This window comes from Saccopteryx leptura, chromosome 10 (genome assembly GCF_036850995.1).
Source record: "Saccopteryx leptura isolate mSacLep1 chromosome 10, mSacLep1_pri_phased_curated, whole genome shotgun sequence".
NCBI classification, from domain to species: Eukaryota; Metazoa; Chordata; class Mammalia; order Chiroptera; family Emballonuridae; genus Saccopteryx; species Saccopteryx leptura.
In genome coordinates, this window is record NC_089512.1 from 34,951,445 (window position 1) to 34,976,105 (window position 24,661).

At 36.3% G+C, this 24,661-nt stretch overlaps 1 protein-coding gene across 6 annotated transcripts in view; it reads left to right on the forward strand.

The window, feature by feature from the left end:
• ATP2C1 (ATPase secretory pathway Ca2+ transporting 1) overlaps positions 1–24,661 on the forward strand; it is a 153,625-nt gene that overhangs the window by 127,613 nt on the left and 1,351 nt on the right. For 5 of the 6 annotated variants that reach the window (XM_066351271.1, XM_066351277.1, XM_066351275.1 and 2 more), the window contains 8 exons: positions 5,700–5,750; positions 6,468–6,634; positions 7,969–8,037; positions 8,648–8,764; positions 9,530–9,677; positions 10,207–10,302; positions 11,439–11,580; positions 12,621–12,745. In XM_066351271.1, coding sequence (XP_066207368.1) covers positions 5,700–5,750; positions 6,468–6,634; positions 7,969–8,037; positions 8,648–8,764; positions 9,530–9,677; positions 10,207–10,302; positions 11,439–11,580; positions 12,621–12,745 — 915 coding nt within the window. Of the gene's footprint in view, positions 1–5,699; positions 5,751–6,467; positions 6,635–7,968; positions 8,038–8,647; positions 8,765–9,529; positions 9,678–10,206; positions 10,303–11,438; positions 11,581–12,620; positions 13,414–24,661 lie in introns of those variants that run through there. The other variant, XM_066351273.1, reaches the window with a different exon arrangement.

Genomic DNA, 24,661 nt, shown 5'->3' on the forward strand with positions numbered 1-24,661 from the left:
ATGCCTAATGTATGTTTATCTTTGTAAGACACTACCGAGTTGCTTACAAGGTGACTTGATTCTTTTGCATTCCCATTAGCAATGTTTGAAAATTCTAAGTGCTCTGCATCTTCACTAGCACATGGGATTGTCAGTTCCACTATTCCTGGTTCTGATAGATACATAGTGGTATCATGTTGTGGTTTTAATTTTCAGTTTCTTCACAAGCAGTGATACTGAGTATCTTTACATTTGCTCTTTTTTTGCCATTCATGTATCTTTCTTAGTGAAGTGTCTGCTCTGCCTATTTTTTAAAAATTATGTTTGTGTTCTTACTGAATTTTGAGTGCTCTTTTTCTGATATTTGCTATGAAATATTTTTCCCCCAGTTGGTGGCTTATCTTTTATTCTCTTTACATTTTGAAAAAGCAGAAGTTTTAAATTTTGACGAAGTACAATTTATCTTTTTTTTTCCTTTTATGGGTCGGTTATCTTTTGATGCTTTACCAAAAAATCGTTGCCGCCCTGGCCAGATAGCTGGGTTGGTTGGAGCATCTCCTGAAGTGCAGAGGTTGCACTCCGATCCCCGGTCAGGGCACATATAGGAACAGATTGGTGTTCCTGTCTCTCTCCCCCTTCCTCTCTCTCTTAAAATAAATAAATAAATTAATTTAAAAAAAATCTTTGCCTAACTCCACATCATAAAACATTCTTTTCCCTATGTTTTACTTCTAGAAGTCTTATATTTTTAGGTCTTACATTAAGGTATGTAATGCATTTTAAGTTAATTTTTGTCTTTGTGAGAAATGGGTTATGGTTCATTTTTTCTTTTTGCATATGGATGTTCATTTATTTCAGCACTATTTGTTGAAAAGATTGTCCTTTCCTTGTTGAAATGCCTTTTTACCTTTGATTGTAATGCTTTTCTAACAAATGATTTATAGGGAATAAAGGTAGCTCCTGTCTCATACATAGTAACTTCTTTATAGCCATGTGTCCTGGTGTGAAATTAATTTATTATGTAGGGATGCTTTGTGGGGACTTTAAAAGCCTGATCTGTGAGTATACAAATCTCATAAAAAGGGCCCCATAAAAGGTAGGGAGCATTTTTGCATTCAAATTGTTGACAGTTTGAATTTCTTGTGCTCATTGTTTCTTGTCTGTTTATACCCATTACATATGTCCTTTAAAGTGAGTGCTTATGATTTGACATTTATTTTATTAGACATTATCGTACGAGCCATTGACAGTAATAAAACGTGCTACCTTCTATTTTACTTCACTTAATTTACAGTCACAACTACAAGTTATATATTTAGAACACTGAGTTTTCTTAAAGTATTTCCACATCTAATTTAAAGCTTTTCTTTCCATAATACTGTTTTCTGATTAGGAAATTTATTCTTTAGTTAGTATATGTCATTGTGGAAAAACTGGAAAACCAAAAAAGTAAGAGCTGCAGAGCAAGCAGTCCCAATATTCAAAAGTTGTGCACTCACAGAGCACCCAAAATAAAATAAGTTAACCCATGTTTCTTTTAAAAATGTGTTTAACAAAACCTGTGTTGTTTATGTGTGTTTAATAAAGCCTGGTTGGTACTTTAGAGTGTTATAAACCTGAACATGTATTTAATAGAATTTCAGCATTCTTGAAATCTTAGATACTATTATAATACATCTTTTTAATGTCTGCACAATGTTTTGCCTGGGTATAGAATGTGTGCATAACCACACAGCAAATACGTGGTTATATAACCATTTTCTTGTTGAAATGTGAGCTTCCATGTATTTTTTTTTGTGTGTGTAAATAATACTTTAAGGGTAATAACAGTAGCAACCCATGTGCCAGGCAGTGCATATCTTACATATATTGCCTATTTACTCCTGATAGTTACCTAATAAAAGATGGGTAACTTCCATTTTTATCGTTGAGGAAATGTTGCCCAGAGAAGTCTCAGAGCTGGTGAGTGGTGGCATTGACAGTGGGACTGGAGCCCAGGTCCGCGTGAATCCAGACTTCATTATTTGTTGCTTATTGAGTCATGAAACATTATTTTACATAAGACTTTGTGCCCAACACTGATTGTCTCTGTAGAATAAATTCCTACAAGTGAAATGATTAGACCAATGGTCAACGTATTTGTAAAGCTCTTAACATGTATTGATGAGTTGCCCTCTGAAAAAGTTTTAGTTCCTATTTCCACAAACTGTATTTCATATAGTAGCATTCAGTCCCTAGACCTCCAGCCTAACTTTCGGAGATTTTAGATGTAGTTACTGTTAGAAATGCACCATCTTGCTCATCCACATTTATTTTTCTTTTTTTTTCAAGCTCGAGACACTCATGAATATTGTTTTCAGAGCATATGGAAGCAAGTGTGGGTGTTTGCTTTGTTTTACATTTAGTGGAGAAAGTATTTTCATATCTGAATAGGATTTTTGTGTGTGTGTCCTATCCTGATGGTTTCTTTATGACATTTGTTTCAGAAAGAATAAATCTTGTATTAGGTTTCCCAGGAATATTGGGACAGAGTGTACATTAGTAAATATATGTGAAAAATCAGCAGTTAATTAAACATTATTCCCATTTGACCTTTACTCTCAGCCCTTTTTTCCAGATCTTTTCCCAGAAATGCTAACAAGTAGTGAAACTGACAAATTAAAATTTTATTTTATTTGCTTTTTAAATTTTTCTCTGGCTCTGATAAAAATTTTAATGATCTGTAAACCAACTTAGAGGTAGAGAAAGAAAAAGCAAATTACAATTTATATCATCACTCTGGACAAATTACATCATTGGTCTTTTCCAAATAGTTTTGTGCATTAATTAATTATGGCAGATCCTTGTGTGTTACAAACAAACAGATGAGAGAAGCTCATTCACTGAATTGCCTGAAGTCATCCTACTCTAAAGAGGAATTATATCAGAACCAGGGCTTTCTCTCAAGTTTTTCATGTCTTTTGAATACCTAAGTCTTTTCTCCCAATTTTTTTTTTTTTTTTTTAGTCCTTTGAGCTTAGCCTGCCCCCGCCTGCACAACCCTACCCCTGACCTCAACTTGGTATTTTCTTCACTTGTGTTTGTGTAGCTTTCTTACAGCCAGCATGTGTTCTTAGTCTTAATGCTTTGACTTCAGTTTGAATAGCTTTTCTTTTATTAGGGTTAAAAACAAAAAAACTTTTTTTCTAAATTGTCTACTTACTGAGAATTTCTCACATGTACTAAATCATATTAATTCTGTTCCTCATTAAAATGCTTTTTAGTTTTGTCTTTCCATAATTTATCACACATTTCAAATCTCTTAACATTTTTCTGTCCTTTTGACCTGGCACCAATTAAAAAGTAGTATAGACTGTACAATTATGTTAACTAGTGTCCTCTTAATTCAATAAAAAAAGTGATATAGAAACTGAATTTTGCTTAATTATTTATAATTATCTGGGAGTTCACATTGTTTTTTATTTATGATTTCTTCCAGTGTATTCTACAGTTCTCACTGATAAAAGTGAACATCTTTTGTTTTTCATTTTTTATAGCAGTATTTGCATTTTTATTTCTACCAAACTTGTTAACCAAGTTTCTGTAATATAACCCCAATTTATGTGCTGTTTCATTTTTGGTAGGCTGTAATTACTTATTTTAGCCAATTATTTTTCTTTCAGTGCATCAGGTATCTCTTTATCTGTCTTAGAAGATTTGGAGACCTTTAGCAGGTTATTTTAGTGCTGAGAATGCTTTTTAAATTAACCTCTCTTAATTTTAATGTTTCCCTACTTTTTGCTTTTCATAATTTTCTTTCCCTAGGACACCTTGTCTGTTAAGGTTGACCAAAAGAACTGTTGAGTGCTGAAAATAAGGACTCATGAGAAGAGAAAAATCATCTTGCAAGTTGCTTCTGAAAAATACATAGCCTCTTCTCCCTTTAATGATTTTTATCTTTTCGTCTCATATCATTCCCGAAACTCTCTCCTTTCCTGACAAAGGTCTACTTCTTTCCCACTGTCCTTGTACCATGTACTGTTGTCTTTATCCTATCTTCTCCCCTTCTGCTCCCAAACTAGACTGACTTTATTGTGTGCCTGTCTTTAATCAGTATTTTTCCTTCTCCAGGGAGAGAAACAGACATATCGTATTTTTTGCTCCATAAGGTGCACTTAACCATAAGACACTCCTTAAGTTTTAAGGAGGAAAATAAGAAAAAAAAATCTGAACCAAATGGTGTGTTAAAATATTTAATAAAATACCGTGTTTTTCACTCCATAAGATGCACAGGCATTTCCCCCTCTACTTTTTGGGGGGAAATAGTGTGTCTTATGGAGCAAAAAACATGGTAAATATGAAAAGATTATTAATAACTGAAATTCATTTACCCTTATGTTTAATCCTAGCTCTGTGGTTTAGTGGTGTAGTTTAATTTTTACTCATTTCTATTTCTTTTAATATTTAATTTCTTCAGGTCATAAATTCGTGTTTATTAAATTTCAGTATTTTTATTCAGCTAAAAAGGTTAACCTTGCTCATCCTGGTACTTAAGAACAAATTTCACTAAGTGCAGTGTTATGTATCACATGCAAAACACCAAGTGAGCCTTCAGCTTTGCATTAGTAACAGGAGAGAAGGAAAGCATGGTACCTGGAGACAGATATTGGATGGTGGGGAGTGTAGAAATTCTCATCTGGTTTTATTTTATTTAAAGTAGGAAACAAGGTTTTCAGCTGAGAGTGAGGCTGGGGAAGAGGATCAGTTAGACGTTTGAGGAGAGAAAACTAGTATGAATGAGTCTTCTAGGAAGGTAGGAAAGAAAATAGTGTATTATTATATGGTAGCTAAAATCACCGTGACTTGGAAACTGTTGGACAGAATGACAATAAGGCAGAAGTTCAAGTCTTTATGAAACACGGGGGAGTCACCACTGGAGCAGTGAATACTTGCAGTTAGAGGGGAATATAGTCTCATGTGATATTCAAAACAGGTTGTTTTGAATAAGGAAAGAAGAATGGAGGACACCTACCCCCTCTAAACTCTCCTCGTTGTACTATCAGAGAGGACTATAGGGATGGCCCATGTTTTGTGGAAAAATTAGGTTAGAGCAGTGTGGGAAAGAGGGGAGGATGGAGGGGATTTTGTTCATGACTGGTAACTGGCTTTGGGGCGCAGTGAAAGGGTTTCAGAGGACAGGAGATCGGGTCAGAAAAGGGGATTAAATATGTGGTTTGGAGAGAGATCATATAAGCAGTTGAGATATAGTGGAAGAAGGTTAATGAATTAACCTGAATGAAAGAGAACAAGCAGACACTTGACACTTAAAAAAAGTGTGTGTGTTGGGGGTGCTTTACAGGCATGGTTCTTTCTCATGAAGACAGGACAAAGGGAAGAGGCCAGTTCAGTTCCAGTGTCATGAGGAATCGGGTCAAGAAGAGTTTTTTTCTTTCTCCATCTCTGAAACATTTCTAGGCCCAGGCTGTTTTCTCTTCAGAGATGAAACAGAATTGGATAAATTGCAAAGCTTGATTGTATATTTCCTGTGGTCCCTTTGGTAATGTTTGAAATAACCAGGTCAAATGAGTGTCTTAACAAAAGTAAAACTTAAGTTTGATCTTGTGGCAAATTAAATACAGTCTAAATTCATAATTAAAAAAAATTCATTGTAAGTTATAAGCATATGGGTTATTTGGTATTTCTTAACATTGAAAATTTTTAATGTTTTTTGTTTTTAACAGGTTGCAGTATTTTACAGAGCTAGTCCAAGGCACAAGATGAAAATTATTAAGGTGTGTCTTTATAAATCAGATTGTTAAGCACCATAGACTTATATTGTATTAGTTCAGTGTTCTTAACCTTAGCACTATTGACATTTGGGACTGGATAATTTTTTGGGGGGTGCTGTGTATTGTAGTTGTTTAGCAGCATTCCTGACCCCTACCCTGTAGGTGCCAGTAGCATCCCCCAAGTCATAACAGTCAAAACTGTCTGAATATATCACCAGATGTCCCCTAGAAGGCAAAGTTGTCCCTGAGAACCACTGTTTAATTGACTCTAGATTAGACTTTAGACATATAGTTTTCACACATTGGGAATACTAAAAGAAATTTTTTATTTTATTTTCATTTATTAATTTTTTTTTTTAGAGAGAGAGGATGGGAAAGAGGGAGAGAGAGGGAAGCATCAACCTGTTGGGACTTGTTCCACTTATTCATGTTGTCATTGGTTGTCCTTGTTTGTACCCTGACTGGGATTTGAATTCGCAACCTTAGCATGTTGAGATTACGCTCTAACCAACTGAACTGCCTGGCCAGGACCTTAATAGAAACTTTTAAAAGTTTTGTCCTAAGAGTTCAATATATTGAAGTTTATTGACAAATTGGTGGTCTGTATTATTTCCAGTCTTAAATATGTGAAAAAATTAGAGAGGATTTGTTTATCACTTTCTCTGTGTGGAAGCAATATTTTAATCAGAATTCTTCCTTCTCTCCCCTCCCCCACTGTAGTCTCTACAGAAGAATGGGTCGGTTGTAGCCATGACAGGAGATGGAGTAAATGATGCTGTTGCTTTGAAGGCTGCAGACATTGGCGTTGCAATGGGTCAGACTGGCACAGATGTTTGCAAAGAGGCAGCTGACATGATCCTGGTGGATGATGACTTCCAAACCATAATGTAAGTTTTGTTTTGTTATTCCCTGATTCGCATCAGACAGTCTTCTCCCATCCTTTCCTGCACCTCATCACCAGACAATTCAAGTGAAAAGAATTAACAATATTTAAACATTGGATGAATTAAACTATTTTACTACATCATTATACATTTATTTTATGGTATAATGTGTAGTTTTGAAGAAAATTATTTTGTACGAAATGGAAAGGACATAATAAATGGCAGCACCACTCATTTAAGAAACATTTACTGAGTGCCAATCAGGTATCACATTTTACTGGCCATAAGTGTGGTGGTATAGCCATGAACCTTTATGGGGCCTTTATTCTACTTACCTTCAGGCTATCAGAAATATGCATGTGCCTGGCCTTATAATGAGTATTACAAATAATCAAGTTTCCATCCATACTTATTTCCTTATATCAGAATTGTTTATGTTGTCAATGATAGAAGTTATTAAGTTAGAATAACTTTGTTTCAGCCATAGTTTCTAACTGATTTAAGATTTTTATGTGGTGTCAGTTTCAGTCTTCAGGTGGGAGTTACCTTAATGCTGTTTTTTTTTATAATCACCTGTCTGCCAAGTGAATGTTGACTCATTTCAGTGATACATGCTAATTACATGCCCAATGGCGCTTCATTAATCCATTGTGGCCTAAGGTGAAGCATGTAGGAACTGGGGACTCAAAATTGCCATTCTCTTATAAAGATATTGATATTTTTCTTTTCATCTTTAGAATTGTATAAAAATCTTGTAAGACAGGGAAAGTTGTTTAAAAACATGTGTTTTCCTAGATTCAACCAAACGAATGAGATACTTTACATGAATCTTCATAAACCAAATTCTTTGTATAATTTTGCTACAACATATATCTGATTATGTCTTAGGAGCAACAGATAGCTTAAACTCTATAATTCTTATATATCTCATTGACATTTATTTCCTGACACACATTAGTTTAGCCCCTTACCATGCAATCATCTTGAACCTTTGTGGAAAATAAACTTGGGTAAAGAAAAGTATAATTTTAGAATTTAAGTGTGTAGTATTATCTTATGTAAAAAGACAATTTGTGGTTTTAATGTTGCAATATCTTTTTAAGAATAAGAATTTTAATATTGTGGAATGAAATTGGTAGGGCTTATTAGCAGGCTTTTCTTTAATTCTTGTTGGTATATTGTTTTCATGTTTCTTATCTGAAGTGAAGAAAATAAGATTCTTTTAACAATGTAGGTGTTATATCAATTGGAGATTTGTTCTCAAAATTAGTGTTTTAGTTTAGATATATCTTTGTTTATGTGATAATTTCTTCAAAAAAATTTTTTTTTAATTTCAGGTCTGCAATTGAAGAGGGTAAAGGGATTTATAATAACATTAAAAATTTTGTTAGATTCCAACTGAGCACGTAAGTTTGTAAGAAGTTTGTCACCATTAGTCATATAGATAAATTATATGAAAAGTTTAATCCAAGCAAAATGCCTAGAAGCTTCTGGGCTCTCTAAGGGTTGTTCTATAGATAATTTTTCCAAAATGAAGATTAATTGGAAAATTAAAAATGGCATGGTTAGTAGGTTCTAAGTATGATGTTTAGGGGTCTGGATCACCATCAAAGTGTAGAAACCCTTGTGAATTATTTAATAGCTCCTGAAATAATAAGTTGTGTCAACTCTTACTGTTTCTCTTGGTATCTTTTTCCAAAAATAAAAGGGCTTTTCTGTAGTCAAAAAACAGTTACCAATATGTTGTTGAAACTTTTAACTGTTAACATAGTAACAGCTATTCTGAACTCATTTTTAAAATCTTCCTCTAATTGTTATGTAAACATCTTAGAAATTATTTTAAGATGCTATAGATCATAAGAGTTAAATCCTTCAAAATGTTCTTGGAAATATAGGCTTCCTTTAAAAGCACAGTACTAACATGAGATTTTTAAATGCTAAAAAAGTGATATCTTAAAATTAGTAAAATTATACTGTGCTGAGAGATTTTTTTTAAATGACTCTTTTTTTCAACAGGAGTATAGCAGCATTAACTTTAATCTCATTGGCTACATTAATGAACTTTCCTAATCCTCTCAATGCCATGCAGATTTTGTGGATCAATATTATCATGGATGGCCCTCCAGCTCAGAGGTAAGAGTTTTTACTTGCATAAACTAAAAAGATGAGGAATTAAGCTTTAAGACTCTATTCATGCATAGCATTAAAAATCTTTGCAGCAACATGTTTGTTATAAATTGTGTGATGTATGCCTATTGTTTATTCTCTTCCGGTGCTCGCTCATCCATTATGGCTCTGAGTCTTTACTTAGAGGCAGCCTTATGCTGAGAACAGATCTGGGCAATCCTTGTCCTCAGGAAGTAAGCTTTTGTTGCCAAAAATGGGATGTAGTGGGGAAACCTCTGAATTTATTGTTATTGGCTAAGCTTTGTTGCCAGTTTTAGAGACCTTGGGAAAGTATTAAAGGACCTACGCATCTAAGCATGGGGCCATAGATTTTGCTTCCCAGTACAAAGAGTAGTTGAGTAATACATGTCAGTGCCCATTGCAGCAAATCCTCCTAGTCAGATCCTCCTTGCATGAAAGATACTTCAGAGTTCAGTTGATAGGTCATGTACTTCAGGCTATATTTGAAATAAGTAAATTTATATGTAAATGAAGTTGGACGATTTTGACTATGAATCTCCCATCAAACTGCCAAATAAGTAAGGGTAAAAGAGGAAAGAATGATAAAATGTGGTTATTTTCAAGTTACCATAGCCATGGTTTCCTTTATTCAACACTTTGTTTTTATAAGGTAGCATTTAGTTTTCTATAATTGAGGTTAATCAGGCTTGAAAGTAGCAAATCCAAAACCTCAAAACTTGAAAGTAATTCACTTTTCTGTTTGTTTTGAAGCCTTGGAGTAGAACCAGTGGATAAAGATGTCATTCGCAAACCTCCACGCAACTGGAAAGACAGCATTTTGACCAAAAACCTGATACTTAAAATACTTGTTTCATCAATAATCATTGTTTGCGGGACTTTGTTTGTCTTCTGGAGGGAGGTATATTCACTGGATAAGCTGTTTTATTATGATGTATTATTCTATATGATAGGACTCAGTTATTTTCATGTGTTATATGGTAGGCTAGAAAGTTAGGGCTCCTTGAAAAATTTTTATAATAAAAATATTTAAACATAGTTTGATTTCAGTCTTTATGGGTTATTGGAATTTCTGATTCATTTATTAGAGTAATCTAAATCTGCAGAGGACTATCAAATACAATAAAAATTAATATACAAGAATTTGGGGAGAAGTTAGAAAACCTGAGCCTTTAACATAGCTACTTTATTGTCACCAAAAAAGTTGTTTTTATATGGTGTGTGAAAAGACTTTACTTAACATTGAGACTATAGCTATCTTAGTTGACTTAATAAATGGTATATAGGAAATTTAGGTAGCATATATATTTTTATACCATAAATCTAAAGCTATTTTATCCAAGTGGAAAGAAAATATCAATATTAACCTTTTAAAAGCATACAGTATTCATTAAATTCAGCTACTGAAAACCATTTTTTCCTCTTGATAGCTACGAGACAATGTGATAACACCTCGAGACACAACAATGACCTTCACATGCTTTGTGTTTTTCGACATGTTCAATGCACTAAGTTCCAGATCTCAGGTATGCTGACTGATTAAATTGGATAGGGCACTTTCTAATAATGTAAGCAGGCAAGGATTATGATTTTTTGGCTTTCCTTGATTTTGTAGCCGCAGAATTCAGCCTCAGATATAGCTTTTCTACAAACGTTTGGAGAGATAAGCCTTATCATTGACCAGAATATCAAAGTAAACCACAGGTGCTATCACCTGATCTTTCTTCTTTCCATTCTCTTATTATCTGTAGCTGTATAATAGGTTCTGGTTAACATTATCTGAGCATAGGACAAACCTCATTGTCTCTGTTAAGAAGGTATTAGTCTCCTTTTAGAAGAAAGTATTGTTGGAAGTACAAGAACAGTATTTTGCATATAATCTTTTCCCATTACTTTAGTCAGATTGTCAAAGTTTAGGACATTTTAAATATATTTTTCTTCCCAGGCTTTATCTTAATGTGCTGGATTGTCTTTTCTCAATTGTAGTGCTTTGATAGGAAAAGAAAAGAGCTAAAACTACTCCTTTTTCAGAATGTATTTTTTTAAACTAGTTCCATCTGAGGCCTAACTATTCAATTCATTTTTATAACACTTTATGAATCCTTAACAATACTTGTTCCCACTTGCCATGCTAGAACTTTCCAAATACAATGAATTGTCATTAGAGTAATTTTTGAAGACGCTATAGTATTTACTGTTTATTTTATGAATATCAGCTTTACTTTTTCAATACACATACAAACTAGGGTCTGTTCTTCAAGAAAGGTTTTTATATTTATCTACTTTAATGAATGGATAGGAATGACTTAGCAAAATAATGATATACAAATAAAATTTCTTAAATTTTGGAATGTTAGAGTAAGTTTTTTCTATGATCTTTTAAAAATATATAATAGGGTCTTTTAAAAAATATATAAAACTATGTATACATATCTTATTATTTAAAAAAAAAAGTCCTTTCTTGATAAACAGAAACTGCTTTAAAATTTAACCTTGTTCAATCTGAGTTATTCCAACATAGTCGTTAAAATTAAAGAGATCTTGTGGTGTTACCATTGTATAATTCAGTTTAGTTTATTTAAAAAAATGGATGTGAATGTATTAATAAATTGGTTGTTTCATGACCAAGGAGTAATAATCAAACTCTCTACTCTGCCAACAGACCAAGTCTGTGTTTGAGATCGGACTCTGCAGTAATAAAATGTTCTGCTATGCAGTTCTTGGATCCATCATGGGACAGTTACTAGTTATTTACTTTCCTCCTCTTCAGAAAGTTTTTCAGACCGAAAGCCTAAGTATATTGGGTAAAGAAATGTTCTTTATATTGTATATATTTTGGTTGAATTTTGTTGTATTTTCTAATGCATTTGTTCTAATAAAAATTTTCATTTAAAAAGTGAAATAGGAAAAGCAATTGACTTGATTTGAAAAAGGAATGTGCTTTTTTCATTTGGGTGAAGTTTAGGGGAGTCACTCAACTCTAGGTTTAAAATTTTTTTTTGTAATTTTTTTCTTGTAATTTTTATAGGTTATTTTCAAAATCGTATTTGGTTATTCTGAAATATAGCAAATCAAAACTTGTTACAGAGTAATTTTAGTTTAACTTCTCAGTCTTATATGAAGAAAAAGCTAGATTTAAGATCACTGAAAACCAAATTGCTTTTTTGTAAAATTACAATTTTTATAGTTAAACTGTTTCACTATTCTTACCTGCTAATTTATAATTATTATTTACAAATAGTTTACCTTAAAAGTAAACCAGTTTATAGTGTCAATATTTTAATTTTATATTCACATTCCTTCCTTTTAAATAAAGTGGAGTTTTAAGGAGACAGCTGCCATTTTTCAAGCAGTAAGTGAGAATGAGTTAGTGTCAATGCTGTCATGAGGATGTGGTCTTGAAAGATGAGTTCTTACAGACTTTCAAATGAAATAAATGCAAATTTCTAAATAATCTTTAGATAAGCATTTTTTCAATCAGTTACCACTGCTTGAACAGCCTTTTAAAAAGGTTATGTGATCTATTAAATAGGAAATTCTTGTTTGTGTTGCTGATAGAGGTTGTAGTTAGAGGTTTTTTATGGTTTAAGGAGAGCAGTCAGACGATTTGGGTCCTGGTTCTCAGACTGCTGCCTTTCATAGCTGTGTGACTAAGTAAGTCACTTAACTTTGAACCTGACTTTCCTTATTTTTATACTGAGGCTGATGATTGTGTCTCTCAGGGAGTGGTTGTGAAACAATGTATTTTAAAAGCAGTGGTAAAATGTTAGGAAAATGTAAGCTATTAAGCTTTGCATCTGTAAATTGCCAAGAATTATAAAACCCAATTTATTTTCTCTTGCAGATCTGTTGTTCCTTTTGGGTCTCACCTCGTCAGTGTGCATAGTGGCCGAAATCATAAAGAAGGTCGAAAGGAGCAGGGAAAAGATCCAGAAGCCTGTTAGTTCAACATCGTCGTCTTTTCTTGAAGTATGATGCATATTGCATTCTTTTATTTGCAAACTAGGAATTGCAGTTTGAGGATCATTTAGAAGTGCAAATTCAAGAGGATAATGAAGATTTGAGAACTTTTTAACTTTTCATTGACTAAAAATGAGCACTAATGTTAAAGACTTGATTGGAGACTTGAACCTGCTGGCAGTCCCAAATGAAATTATGCAACTTTGATAACCAATTCCTTGATTTAAATTGGCTTTTGAGATTGAGGGAAACTTTATAAAGCATATGGGCATTTATTTAATAAAAAAAAAAAAAAGGCAAAACCTAAACCACTTAAAGAGGTCTAACAATACAAATACACTGTCTATCATAGATAGATATGATATTTTTTTTTAATTTTTAAATACTGTACTATTTATGGTGGTGGGGCTTTCTTACTAATACACAAATAAATTAAATCATTTCAAAGGCATTCTATTGGGTTTAGAAGTTGATTCCCAGGAGTGCCATATTTCACCTACTGTTTCCTTTTTCCTGCAATGTAAGCAACTCAGACACCTTGTGTTACCATTTTTGTATCAAGTTTTTTTGCACAGGATGTGACCACTGTCGGATCACTGTTCTTTTCTTTCTTTTTGTGACTGAAAAGCCTATACTGCAATTTGAAGTAAATGTTTGCTTTTCTTAGTAACTATAAATGGTTGTTTTTTTTTTTGTTTTTGTTTTTATTCCCAGCTATGAGTCTTTGGTCTAGCAAAATTAATATAGGGCTATCACATGGTGTCAAGTTAGGGTAGTCATGTCTATAATTAACACTTAGTCAAAGATTCAAAAATATTTAGGATTGATTGGGCTCAAATTTACTTTTAAAAAATAACATGTTATGCCTTCTTTTAGAGTTAAATGTAAAAATACACTTTGTCAAATATCATTTTGTCATCCCCTGATTTTAAATCCAAGCACTTTACTTCAGTAACTGAATTTTATTTATTTTTTTAAGCATCTTTCTTAGGAAGTATGGAGTGTTATACTTAAAGAGTAAAATGGCCGTAAGACTAAACAGGAGGTTTCAGAACCAGGGTCTGTGTGGAAGACTCTGCTGGTCTTGCTCTTGGCGTGTCTGCAGCCTCTCTGGCCGGGACTGCAGCCCAGTCCTGCGTCTGTCCCTTCTCCTTGTGCCGTTTGTCCCCTGCTTGCTTTCTTCTCATTGGGCACGCTAGAGCTTTGCTCTTGTATAGTCCCAGGAGGTGTGGCTAATATATTTAGAGTGTTGGGTATATTTGGGCCTGAAGTTCAAAATTACAAATCCATTTTTCTGTTGACTTTCTTCCTGAAAACAGAAATGAATCTTAAATTCAATGTTTAAATCTTCCTGAAGTGGGTTAGTTTTTATTTTATAATTATTCTTCATTTTTTTAAACTCTCAAGGTAAATCACTGTATAGTTTTTATCACCAGTATTAAACTTCCGGTGTTAGCACTGAAATATGGTTATCAAAGATAGAGAAAGGATCTACACCTTGAGTCCTTCTTAGTGGAACAGTTGCTTATAAGGAGCAGAGATGTTTGTAATTTATCCTACTTTATCCTTTTAGACTCAATAGTCAAATCTCATTAGTTAGAACTTGGAAGCCATTGTCCAATCAGCTTTGTTTTTAGTAACATGGTGTCTCATTCCTAAATTTTGTAATGACTTTTTTTCTTTGTTCCAAAGACTTGCAATACTTAGTATTACGTGCAGGTTAGTCTTTTGCTTTGCCTTTGTAGGTTCATAGTATGAGTCATATGAAATAAATGTATCTGTTCTTTCATTTGGTTTTTGAACCAAAAAAAAAGAAGGATTTCTTAAGGAAATGACCTTCCAGTTGGGATTGTTAAAATTATATGGATATTGATAACAGAAATTAGGCAGTACTCAATAGTACATAGCACCTGTGATTTAAAGAGAACTGAAACCTACAGTAGAGATGCACTATCCAGGTTCCGATTTTTCATAGTACAGCAACAAACTGGAATATTGGTATAGTTATCTTCACTAGTGTACCATACATTAGCATGGATAATTGAAATGCTCTGGTGCCTAAATTTTTATGTTTTTAACCTCATTTTCTAGCCCTAGGACTTGCTAGAGTTCTTTACAGTACTAAGTTATTTAATTTTTTGCTGTTAGTCTACCTCATGAAGTTATTTAGCCCAAAGTGATTAAACATCAGGGGAAAAAAATAGGAACTCAAAATAATTCACCAATTAGGTAGACAGTTCTCAGATGATTAAAACTGGCTGCAAAGAAAACCTAAAACCAATACAGGCTTTATTTAATAGTTGTGAATACACTCACAGGGATAAAACACATTTTTAAAATGTTTCATACTTATGCAAGGTACATCTTTTACATTGGTTGTCTTTCTGAAGTCACTTTAAATTTTGATCTTTCATGTAGGACATAAATAAAATGAGTATTGGCCATACTTAAAATAGTTTCTCAGTGAAATGAATTAGTGCAAACAATAAACTTTTAAGATCCTTAATTCACTTTACCTTGCTTTCTCCCTTTGTCATTTGGCAACTCCTGAGTATTTTATTTCCGTATGTGACTCACTCAGAAACTTAGATGAATGAGTTGTCATTTCAGTAAACGTTTATTTAGTAGCTGGAGTGTGCTGGGAATAGAAAGGTGCTGGCATCCTTACCCTTCAGGAGTTCGTGGACAGGTTCGCCGGGGCTATCACCGTTACCAAGCTGTTTCCTGAAAGGCGGCGGTGTACGTTTATTTTTAAAATGTTCGTAATATTAAAATGAATCCAGCACACAATTTACTGGCAGTTTACCTGAACATTGGCATTTGAAAAATCATTGAAATGCCTTTTTAGACTAAGCTGCTATCCAAAAATGGGTGGGTAAATATCAGTCCTAAATGGTATGTGATGGGACGGACATACCATCCTGATAATTAAGTGACCTTGGACTTAATTATGAGCTCAGGTAGGACTTGATATGACTATTGATTCTCTTGTTGAACTTTCCTTATTTGGGATTTTGGTTTTTAGAGTTTGTAGTAGTCTGAAAATATTATTGTAGGTTTAGATTTATAAGGATATAGGATAGTTTCTTGATTTGGGAAGTCTTCAATAGTAACTCGGGACCAAAGTGAAATATATCCAATACAGTGGTAAATGCTGTCCAAAATGCTACAGCAGCAGCAAAAAGAGAGAACTTTACTGGAGGAAGTTGTCAGGGAAATTTCCCGGAACTGGTGGCATATGAATCAAGCCTTAAATTAGAAATCTTCATATGAGAAGGCGCAGGACATTGCAACCAAATGGCAAAGCCTCTGCAGAGGTACTGGTGGGGGGGGGGGGGGTGGATGGAACAGGTAAAAACCAAAAGGACTTTGGGGCCATTGAGGCAGGAAATATGTAATGTGAGTGGTTGGACAAATAGGAGCCTGTGGTAAAGGTAACATGCAAGGATTTCAGGAGTGTGGTATGAGCTTGGAGTTTTGACTTGTAACAGATGGAAGCATGGAGAGTACGATGTAAAACAAAACAGGGAGACGAGCATTGTAGAAGCTTAAGGGGGACAGGGATGAACTGAGCTGTGGCAGTCACTGTGGAGAGGAAGGCATAAAATACCCATCTTCCAAGAGCAGTGATATGACCAGACAGAAAAGGAAAACATGGAAGATGCCCCATTTCAGGCTCTCTGGCTTGAATAATAGAGCTGTTGGGAGAAGGACCAAAGCTGAGCAGCCTTTAGTGGGACATGGGTCAATTTGAAATGTAAATTTTGTGGTGTCCTTGAGATTTGCCAAGGGATATATGTTAGATGAGGTCTCTAGAACAGAATGAAAGCCATAGGTGAGACTAATTATACTGTAGTAGGAAAATAATTTCATGTTATAAGCATCTTTTTTTTTTTAAGGTGAGAGGAGGGGAGATAGTGAGTCAGACTCCCACATGTGCCCCTACCGGGATTCACCTGGAAACCTCATCTGAGGCCAGTGCTCGAGTACCTAGCTATTTTTAGTGTCTGAGGCTCATGCGTTCCAGTGACGCTATCCTCTGCCCAGGGCCACATTCAAACCAGTTGAGCCACTGGCCGTGGGAGGGGAGAAGGGAGGGAAAGAGAAGCAGAGGTCACTTCTGTGTGCTCTGACTGGAAATTGAACCTGGGACATCCGTATGCTGGGCTGACACTCTAGCTACTGAGCCACCAGCTAGGGTCCTAAACTCAGCTGTTTTTTGAAAGTAGTTTCTTTGTAGAGTTATGACTTAAGAATCAGCAAACAGTTACATAAATTCAGAATTCTGGGAGAAGGGTGAGAACATTTCAGCTTCCTTAGTTACAGAGCTTGCCTAATGAATCTGTTATTAAGGGTACTGACTAGAAAACACTGATGTAAATGATTGGTAACACATCTTTTTGATGTTTGCAGTAAGACACTTTTTTAAGGGGTGAGAGAATATAGACAGCGAAGAACTGCATAGGTTGGACTAAAGTTTGCTGTGGATGGAAACCCAGTAAGGGAATAGCATTAACGTTAGAAAATAGCTACTTGCTCCAAACAGGAAAGTAGGAAACTTGAATTTTTTTCTTCATTTTACTCATAATTCTTTCTTGGATCTTTTTAGCATTATATTTCACACATGTCAACACACTTACTGGTGTTTTTGGACTCTAGCCCTTCAAAAGAGACAACCAGGATGGCCTTTCCAGACTGCTCTAAAGATGTGTGTGCATGTATGTGTGTAATAGTTTCTTGTAAATGCTGTTAAGAATAAACGCAGCCATAGCTTGAGTATTAAATGATGGGATTTTATTTTTTAGAAGCATTAAAAATTTAAGTCCAAGACACTTCACTGATAAATGTAGGCAGAAATTTGATCTTTTTTCATTCAAAATAAATTTTTAAGTGGTATAATCTGGAGAAGGAAGTGAAAAGTATTTGAGACATTAGTTTTTGTTGTTGTTTGCTGTTAATTTTATTAAAGTTATTGGGCCCTGGCCGGATAGCTTGGTTGGTTTGAGCCTTGTCCCAAAGCACGGAGGTTGCTGGTTCGATCCTGGATCAGGGCACATACAGGAACAGCTCAATGTTCCTGTTTCTCTTTCTCTCTCCTTCCTCTCTCTAAAACAATAAATAAAAACATTTAATATTTTTATTGGGGTGACTGGTTAATAAAATTGTTTCAAGTGTACGGTTGCATAATACATTATCTATATATTGTGTGGACCCATTCGTCTTGATCCTTATAAATTTATCTTTCCTAATCTAAGCATGCTAGTGTTCCTGTGTACACATAAGAATAGCTCCCTGTTTTGTACAGCTGCTCCAGGCAGCAGAGTTTCATGTGCAGATCACTGTGCAGCTGGCTTTGCCATTCCCATCCCTTTTTCCTCAAATATCTTGGCAAAGCCCCACCTTTTTGTGGTGGCCCCATGGCTGATAGGCCTGGCAGACCTGCCTTTCATATCGAAATCAAGGTTTCCCCATTGCCAGTGTTTCTTCAGCAATATTGCCTTGTTCTGTTCCGTAACCCTCTGAGTAGAAACCACATCTCACAGCATTAAGAGTACACAGTGCTGGAAATTGGGCACATTGTTCTACATCAGCCCTTTGGTCCATTTTGGGGGTCTATTTCCAGATTTTGAATTCAGAACATGTTTTTAAAATAGTTTTGTTTATACTTTTAAAATATCAATCCACTCAGCTCTATTAAAAGCAATTTTTTTATTCCGGCCTTCCTGATGATAAGTATACTGAAGTGCACGTAGTTGAGAAGTGACAATTTGGTGCCGTATTATAGTCATAAAGAAAATACTGTAATGCCTGGACCATTTGCTCTTTTTCATCAAGTCTGCATCTTAAGAACATAGTATGAAATAATTTTTTTATGTGAATCTTACAAAATATTATTCTTGGAATAATATATAGCAGGCCCCAAACAAATAGATTATAGATAATGTGATAGGGCCAGTTTCTTTAGTTTGTCTTTAAAAAGAACTTGCATAAATATGGGAGTTTGAAGGGCTTCAGTATTTAGTTTTGGAAACTTGGGTTTGTGGATGTCACCAATCCCAGATCTAGGCACCAAGGCCCCCCACCACCATTGTCACCTCTTGTTCTCCTAGCTTCCTGGACAAGGGAACATCAGAAGTTGGCTCTCTTGATGCCATCCTTCCTAGAGGCTTCAGTTATCATAAACATTTCTGACTATGATAGTATGATATACTCATTGGAAGTATTTGTAAACACAGAAGAAAACATTTCATAATCTCAACCCCCAAAGACTTTTTTTAAATTTTAATTTATTTATTTATTCATTTTAGAGAGGAGAGGGAGAGACAGAGGGAAAGAGAGAGAGGAGAGACAGAGAGAGAGAAGGGGGGGAGGAGCTGGAAGCATCAACTCCCATATGTGCCTTGACCAGGCAAGCCCAGGGTTTTGAACCGGCAACCTCAGCATTTCCAGGTCGATGCTTTACCCACTGCGCCACCACAGGTCAGGCCAACCCCCAAAGACTTTAATTTAGGCTCAGACATATATCCAAATGTCTCCACTTAAGCATCTAAAAGGTAACATTTTAACATACTGTATTTCCCTGTGTATGAATGATCCCATGTATAAGACGCTCCTTAATTTGGGGGCCCAAAATTTGAAGAAAAAAAAAGTATTACATAAAGTTATTGAATTCAAGTTTTATTCATCATAAAATTCATACAACTCCTCATCACTTTCAAAACTCCCATCCATTAGCTTGTCCTCATCTGTGTCTGATGACAAATCAGTCTCCAACAATGAGCACAAAAAGAAGCGTGAAAAAGCAGGAAATAATTTTTTTATGTGATCCTTAAGTAAAAAAGAATCAAGTAAAAAAGAATCTACAACCACTGTATAAGATGTACCCAGTTTTTAGACCCCAAATTTTTCGGGAACGTGCGTCTCATACGTGGGGAAATACAGTATCTACAACAGAAACCCTGGTTCTTCCACTTCCCAACTATACCCCATCCTACATGAATGACAACTGAACAGGAAATCAGAATTCTAGCAGGGTTCCAGCCAGATTTTAATGAAGGCATAAAAATGCTGATATACTCTAATAATTTTAGCAATAATTTAGAGGAGTTCTCACCAGCACATTTACAAACCCTGATTTTAAGAGTAATGTTAGTATGGCCCTGGCCGGTTGGCTCAGCGGTAGACCGTCGGCCTAGCGTGCGGAGGACCCGGGTTCGATTCCCAGCCAGGGCACACAGGAGAAGCGCCCATTTGCTTCTCCACCCCTCTGCCGCGCCTTCCTCTCTGTCTCTCTCTTCCCCTCCCGCAGCCGAGGCTCCATTGGAGCAAAGATGGCCTGGGCGCTGGGGATGGCTCCTTGGCCTCTGCCCCAGGCGCTAGAGTGGCTCTGGTCACAACATGGCAACGCCCAGGATGGGCAGAGCATCGCCCCCTGGTGGGCAGAGCATCTCCCCCTGGTGGGCGTGCCGGGTGGATCCCGATCGGGCACATGCGGGAGTCTGACTGTCTCTCCCTGTTTCCAGCTTCAGAAAAATGCAAAAAATAAAATAAAATAAAAAGAGTAATGTTAGTATGTATTTACCCAAAACAATGTTTCCACATCAGAGCAGCAGGTTGAGTAATCCACATAACCCCTGCTCTATCATGAAATTACTCTGTATCCATGGTTGCAAGCATTGAGACTGCAAAGTGGACATACTTTTCTTCCTGCCAACATCCCGATTCATTCCTCCATCCGTGTGATATGCACGTGAACCAGAGGAAGATCCGGGGGCAGTATTGCCTGGAAGGACACGATGGCAGTTTTTCAGGAAGAACCAGCGCTTCAGTTAATCCTCCAAAAAGCACTAAACCATATGTAAAAACTTTACTCCTGAAAAGTTTTCCTAATTTTGTATGGTAGCTCATGTGATGGCATAATTTTTCTAGAGTCAAATAATTCGGTCTTATAAATAAATGATCACGTATCTAATACTGATATATTTTGATCAATTTTTATTTTTTGCAGAAACATTCATAGGTGTCCTCTGATTCTGATGAAAATAGGTTATATTATACACAGGAATCTCCAGGTGTCTCCAAAGTGATAGTAAGAAAATTCTTAAAATACACACATGCACATATTACACACACACACCTATTGAAAGATTTTACCTTTTAACCAGATATCTAAAATATTACCAAGCTTTGTGCATTACATGTTTGTGTAGGTTTGGTATCTCCCTGAAAACTGAATCTAGTGAAACTAGCTGGAAACACATCCATGTATGATATAATCTCCTTCATCTAGTTCTCATTCTTAGCAGAATGGTATATTGCCTGGTGCAGTCAGGCCTCTGAATTTTAAGATGTGTTTCCTCAGCATGAGGTTCTCATCTTAGAATTTTCACACCTGGATGGGCTTGAATTTTAGCATTTGTTCAGACCTGGAAAGAAATGCCAGAGCTACTTATCCTGTATGGCCAAGACAGGTGTTGCTGAAACTGGGGAGGCATTTTTTTTAACACATCTGTCCAGAATCAGTCTACCGCTCACAAACATTAGGGGATATTTTATCGCTTCATATTCATTTTGAAATATCCCCTAATTCTGCTCACAAAAATTGGGATATTTTATCGCTTCATACTGATTTTGAAATAGCCCCTAATTTTTGTGAGCAGTATATTTCACTTCAAATTGGTATAAGGCACAAAGTCATTTTCAGTTGTCTTGACTAAACCACACTGACAGAGGCATGAGCTAAATACCAGGTACGCCGCACCTACCTCACTAAAAGCCTGCAGGTCACTGGAGTAGGTGCTAGTGAGAGCGTGTGCTTTACAGAAGTGAAATTCTCTCCCCTGGCCCTGGGCTGAGCGTGTTGCAGGGGTTGCTCTGGGTTCACACTGTGCCAGCCAGCCAAACAGCATGTGCTGGAGAGCAGCACCCCATGAACTCGGAACCTAGTGGGAAACTGGGCTTGGCCTCCTTGGGGTTCTAGGATAGGACGAGGAAATAATCCTGGCAGTTGCGGGAAGAAGAAATTTCCAGGAAGTGGTAAGGTCTGTTCTTATTTTCTTCCTATCTTTAAACACATCCAGGCTCTTTCAAACTGGTTTTGAAAACATTACAGGAAATTCTTTGATAAGAAAAGGGCAGGAAGGGCACAAGTACTCCTACAGGGAGAGTTCCTTCTGGTCTCTCTCTATTCTCTGCTGAGACTGAGCCTGGCTGCCCAGTCACATTCTCCTGGCACTTCTCTGTCCTGCAGTGGGGCTCAGCCTAACAGCTTTACTCAGGTTGCTTCAATATTCTCATGTTTTGTCCTCATCTTAGCCAGTTGACAGTGCTGGCTTCCACTGCATCTGCAAAATTCTGCTTTTAGCTCTGGCCACCACTGGTCTCATGATGTTTCTGCTCAGCACTCTCATTTTTCTCAGACTTTGCTCTTGGTCATCAGGTTTTAGGAACTGAATTTGGGCCTGTTCAAAAATGGCAGCTTTAAAGCACATTTCGGGTTATTAGTCATGGAATAAACCAGTGAGAGTAGAGAAGGGAGGAATAACAGTATGTATGAATACAAATGAAGGTCAGAATATACTTTAAATCTTGCCCAAATATATTCATTCCTCTTGCTGTCTTATTTTCAAGTTCTTTATCTGGAACTGGCCAGCACCTTTACAGTTCTGTTGGTATTGGGATTTTAGCTGCCTTTAGTGTGTCCCAGAGCAGTGCCTTTCCGTCTTTGGACGGCAGTCCACAGTAAGAAATGTTCTGTACAACCATCTCATCTATGATATGCATATCGGATATTTTCCATTAAAATGCTGGTTATGACTCATTAGTTTCACATCCCGTTAATGAGTCAAACCTGTAGTAGATTCTGGTATTGCTGCATACCTCTCTAATATCTTAATTTCTTCCTAGCGTTTCCTCCTCTATCTCTAGCAGCTCAGGATGCTGTTTCTTATTTTGTTGGAACCATTTGGGTTTCAACCTCTGTTTTAAAACCTGGAGCATATGTAAAGTGTTCATCAACTCTGCGATGGTCTCATTTACTAAGTACTTAAAGGTATCTGTTTTCTGTCTGGCATCCTGACTTCTGTTTTCCAAGGCTCATAAAGAGGGAACAGTTGTAAAAAAACTATTGTTTTTGAAATAATAACCCAGGTTCTACTTACAGAGAATGATTGAGGTAGGACTTCTTTTTGAAACATAGCTGACTGAATTGCTGCAATTTAGAGGTTATAGACTTTTATTATTAAAGAAGTGGAACATGAGAAGTACAAATATGCTTTCCAGTACATATGTGGAAGGAATACAGAAGTTTCTTAAATCAGGTTGTATTTATTTAAAGCAGAATACAAAATACGGTGGAATTCAAAGATTACCTATTGCAACATTTATTCCCTAACAGGTTAGTTCTAATGAAAAAAAAATTATTTCAAGACATAACAAAAATTTTAGTAAGAATTACACATCTGGTTGCAGACTGAGTTTAGTCAAGCTTTGAGGCCTCAGTATGTTCCTCTGCGTTTTCAAGCATCAATGGCCCAAACCGATTGTTTAACTCATACCAACATTTCTTGTCTGAGATGGTTCCCACTCTACTTTTTGGCCAGCTGGTACGTTTTTTCTTTGGCCTTTTCTTTTTTGAATTTGATTTAACCTGTGCTAGGAATACTTCAGCTGGGGCATATGACCTTGTGGCATTGAACATCTGTTCATAAAGTTGCTTTGCCTGGGGACACATGCTCAGGAGACTTTCTACGGAGGTTGATGTTAACAGCTGTTGGCATAGTCCATGCACCAGGCTTCCACTATACAATCTGTTCAACAGGGGAGAGAGAAAGGTGTTAAAGTAGAGGGTCAGTGCACTGAGACAACCATCATTAACATGGCTTCAGTGAATGCATCTACACACTCAGAGCACGTCTATAAAATTATTAAAATTACTTAAATTTGTTCCTTTAAGAATGAAGGAACTGAGGACAAGATTACTTCTTGGCTGGCGATCTCTTTAACATCAAATTCAACGATGGATGTATGCTGGTTCTGCAACTAGCCCGAAGTTGAGCAAGCCTCTTAACACTTCAAGGAAAAGGAATTAAAAATGCCTTTAATAAACCAAACGGGTAGTCTGTTAAAATAAGAGAAAGTTTTGGAAGGAGACTTGACTTGAGGTGGTGAACACACAATACAATATACAGATGAAGTATTATAGAATTGTATACCTGAAACCTATATAATTTTATTAACCAATGTCACCCCAATAAATTCAATTTTAAAAAAGAAATAAGAGAAAATTAATGACATCATTTGCAAGGTCATCATTTACCTTGGGCTAAAAACCACTTCACAGATACAAGGATTAAATGGAAGCCACAAATTTAATATACTGTATAGCTTACTGTAAGAGTTGATCAGCTGGTACCTTAGAAATTATGGTTGAGGTATCAATCAGAGTAAAACCATTTAAAAGGCCTCAGGACTGCTGGGATCAAGAAGAGCCCTGCTGAAATCATTAAGAGGACTGTCTGGTCTTGTTTATCCTGTTTTATTTTTTAACTTATCCTGTTTTGTTTTGTTTTTTGTATTTTTCTGAAGCTGGAAACGGGGAGAGACAGTCAGACTCCCGCATGCGCCCGACCGGGATCCACCCGGCACGCCCACCATGGGGCTACGCTCTGCCCACCAGGGGGCGATGCTCTGCCCCTCCAGGGCGTTGCTCTTTTGCGACCAGAGCCACTCTAGCGCCTGGGGCAGAGGCCAAGGAGCCATCCCCAGCGCCCGGGCCATCTTTGCTCCAATGGAGCCTCGGCTGCAGGAGGGGAAGAGAGAGACAGAGAGGAAGGAGAGGGGGAGGGGTGGAGAAGCAGATGGGCACTTCTCCTGTGTGCCCTGGCCGGGAATTGAACCCGGGACCTCTGCACGCCAGGCCGACAC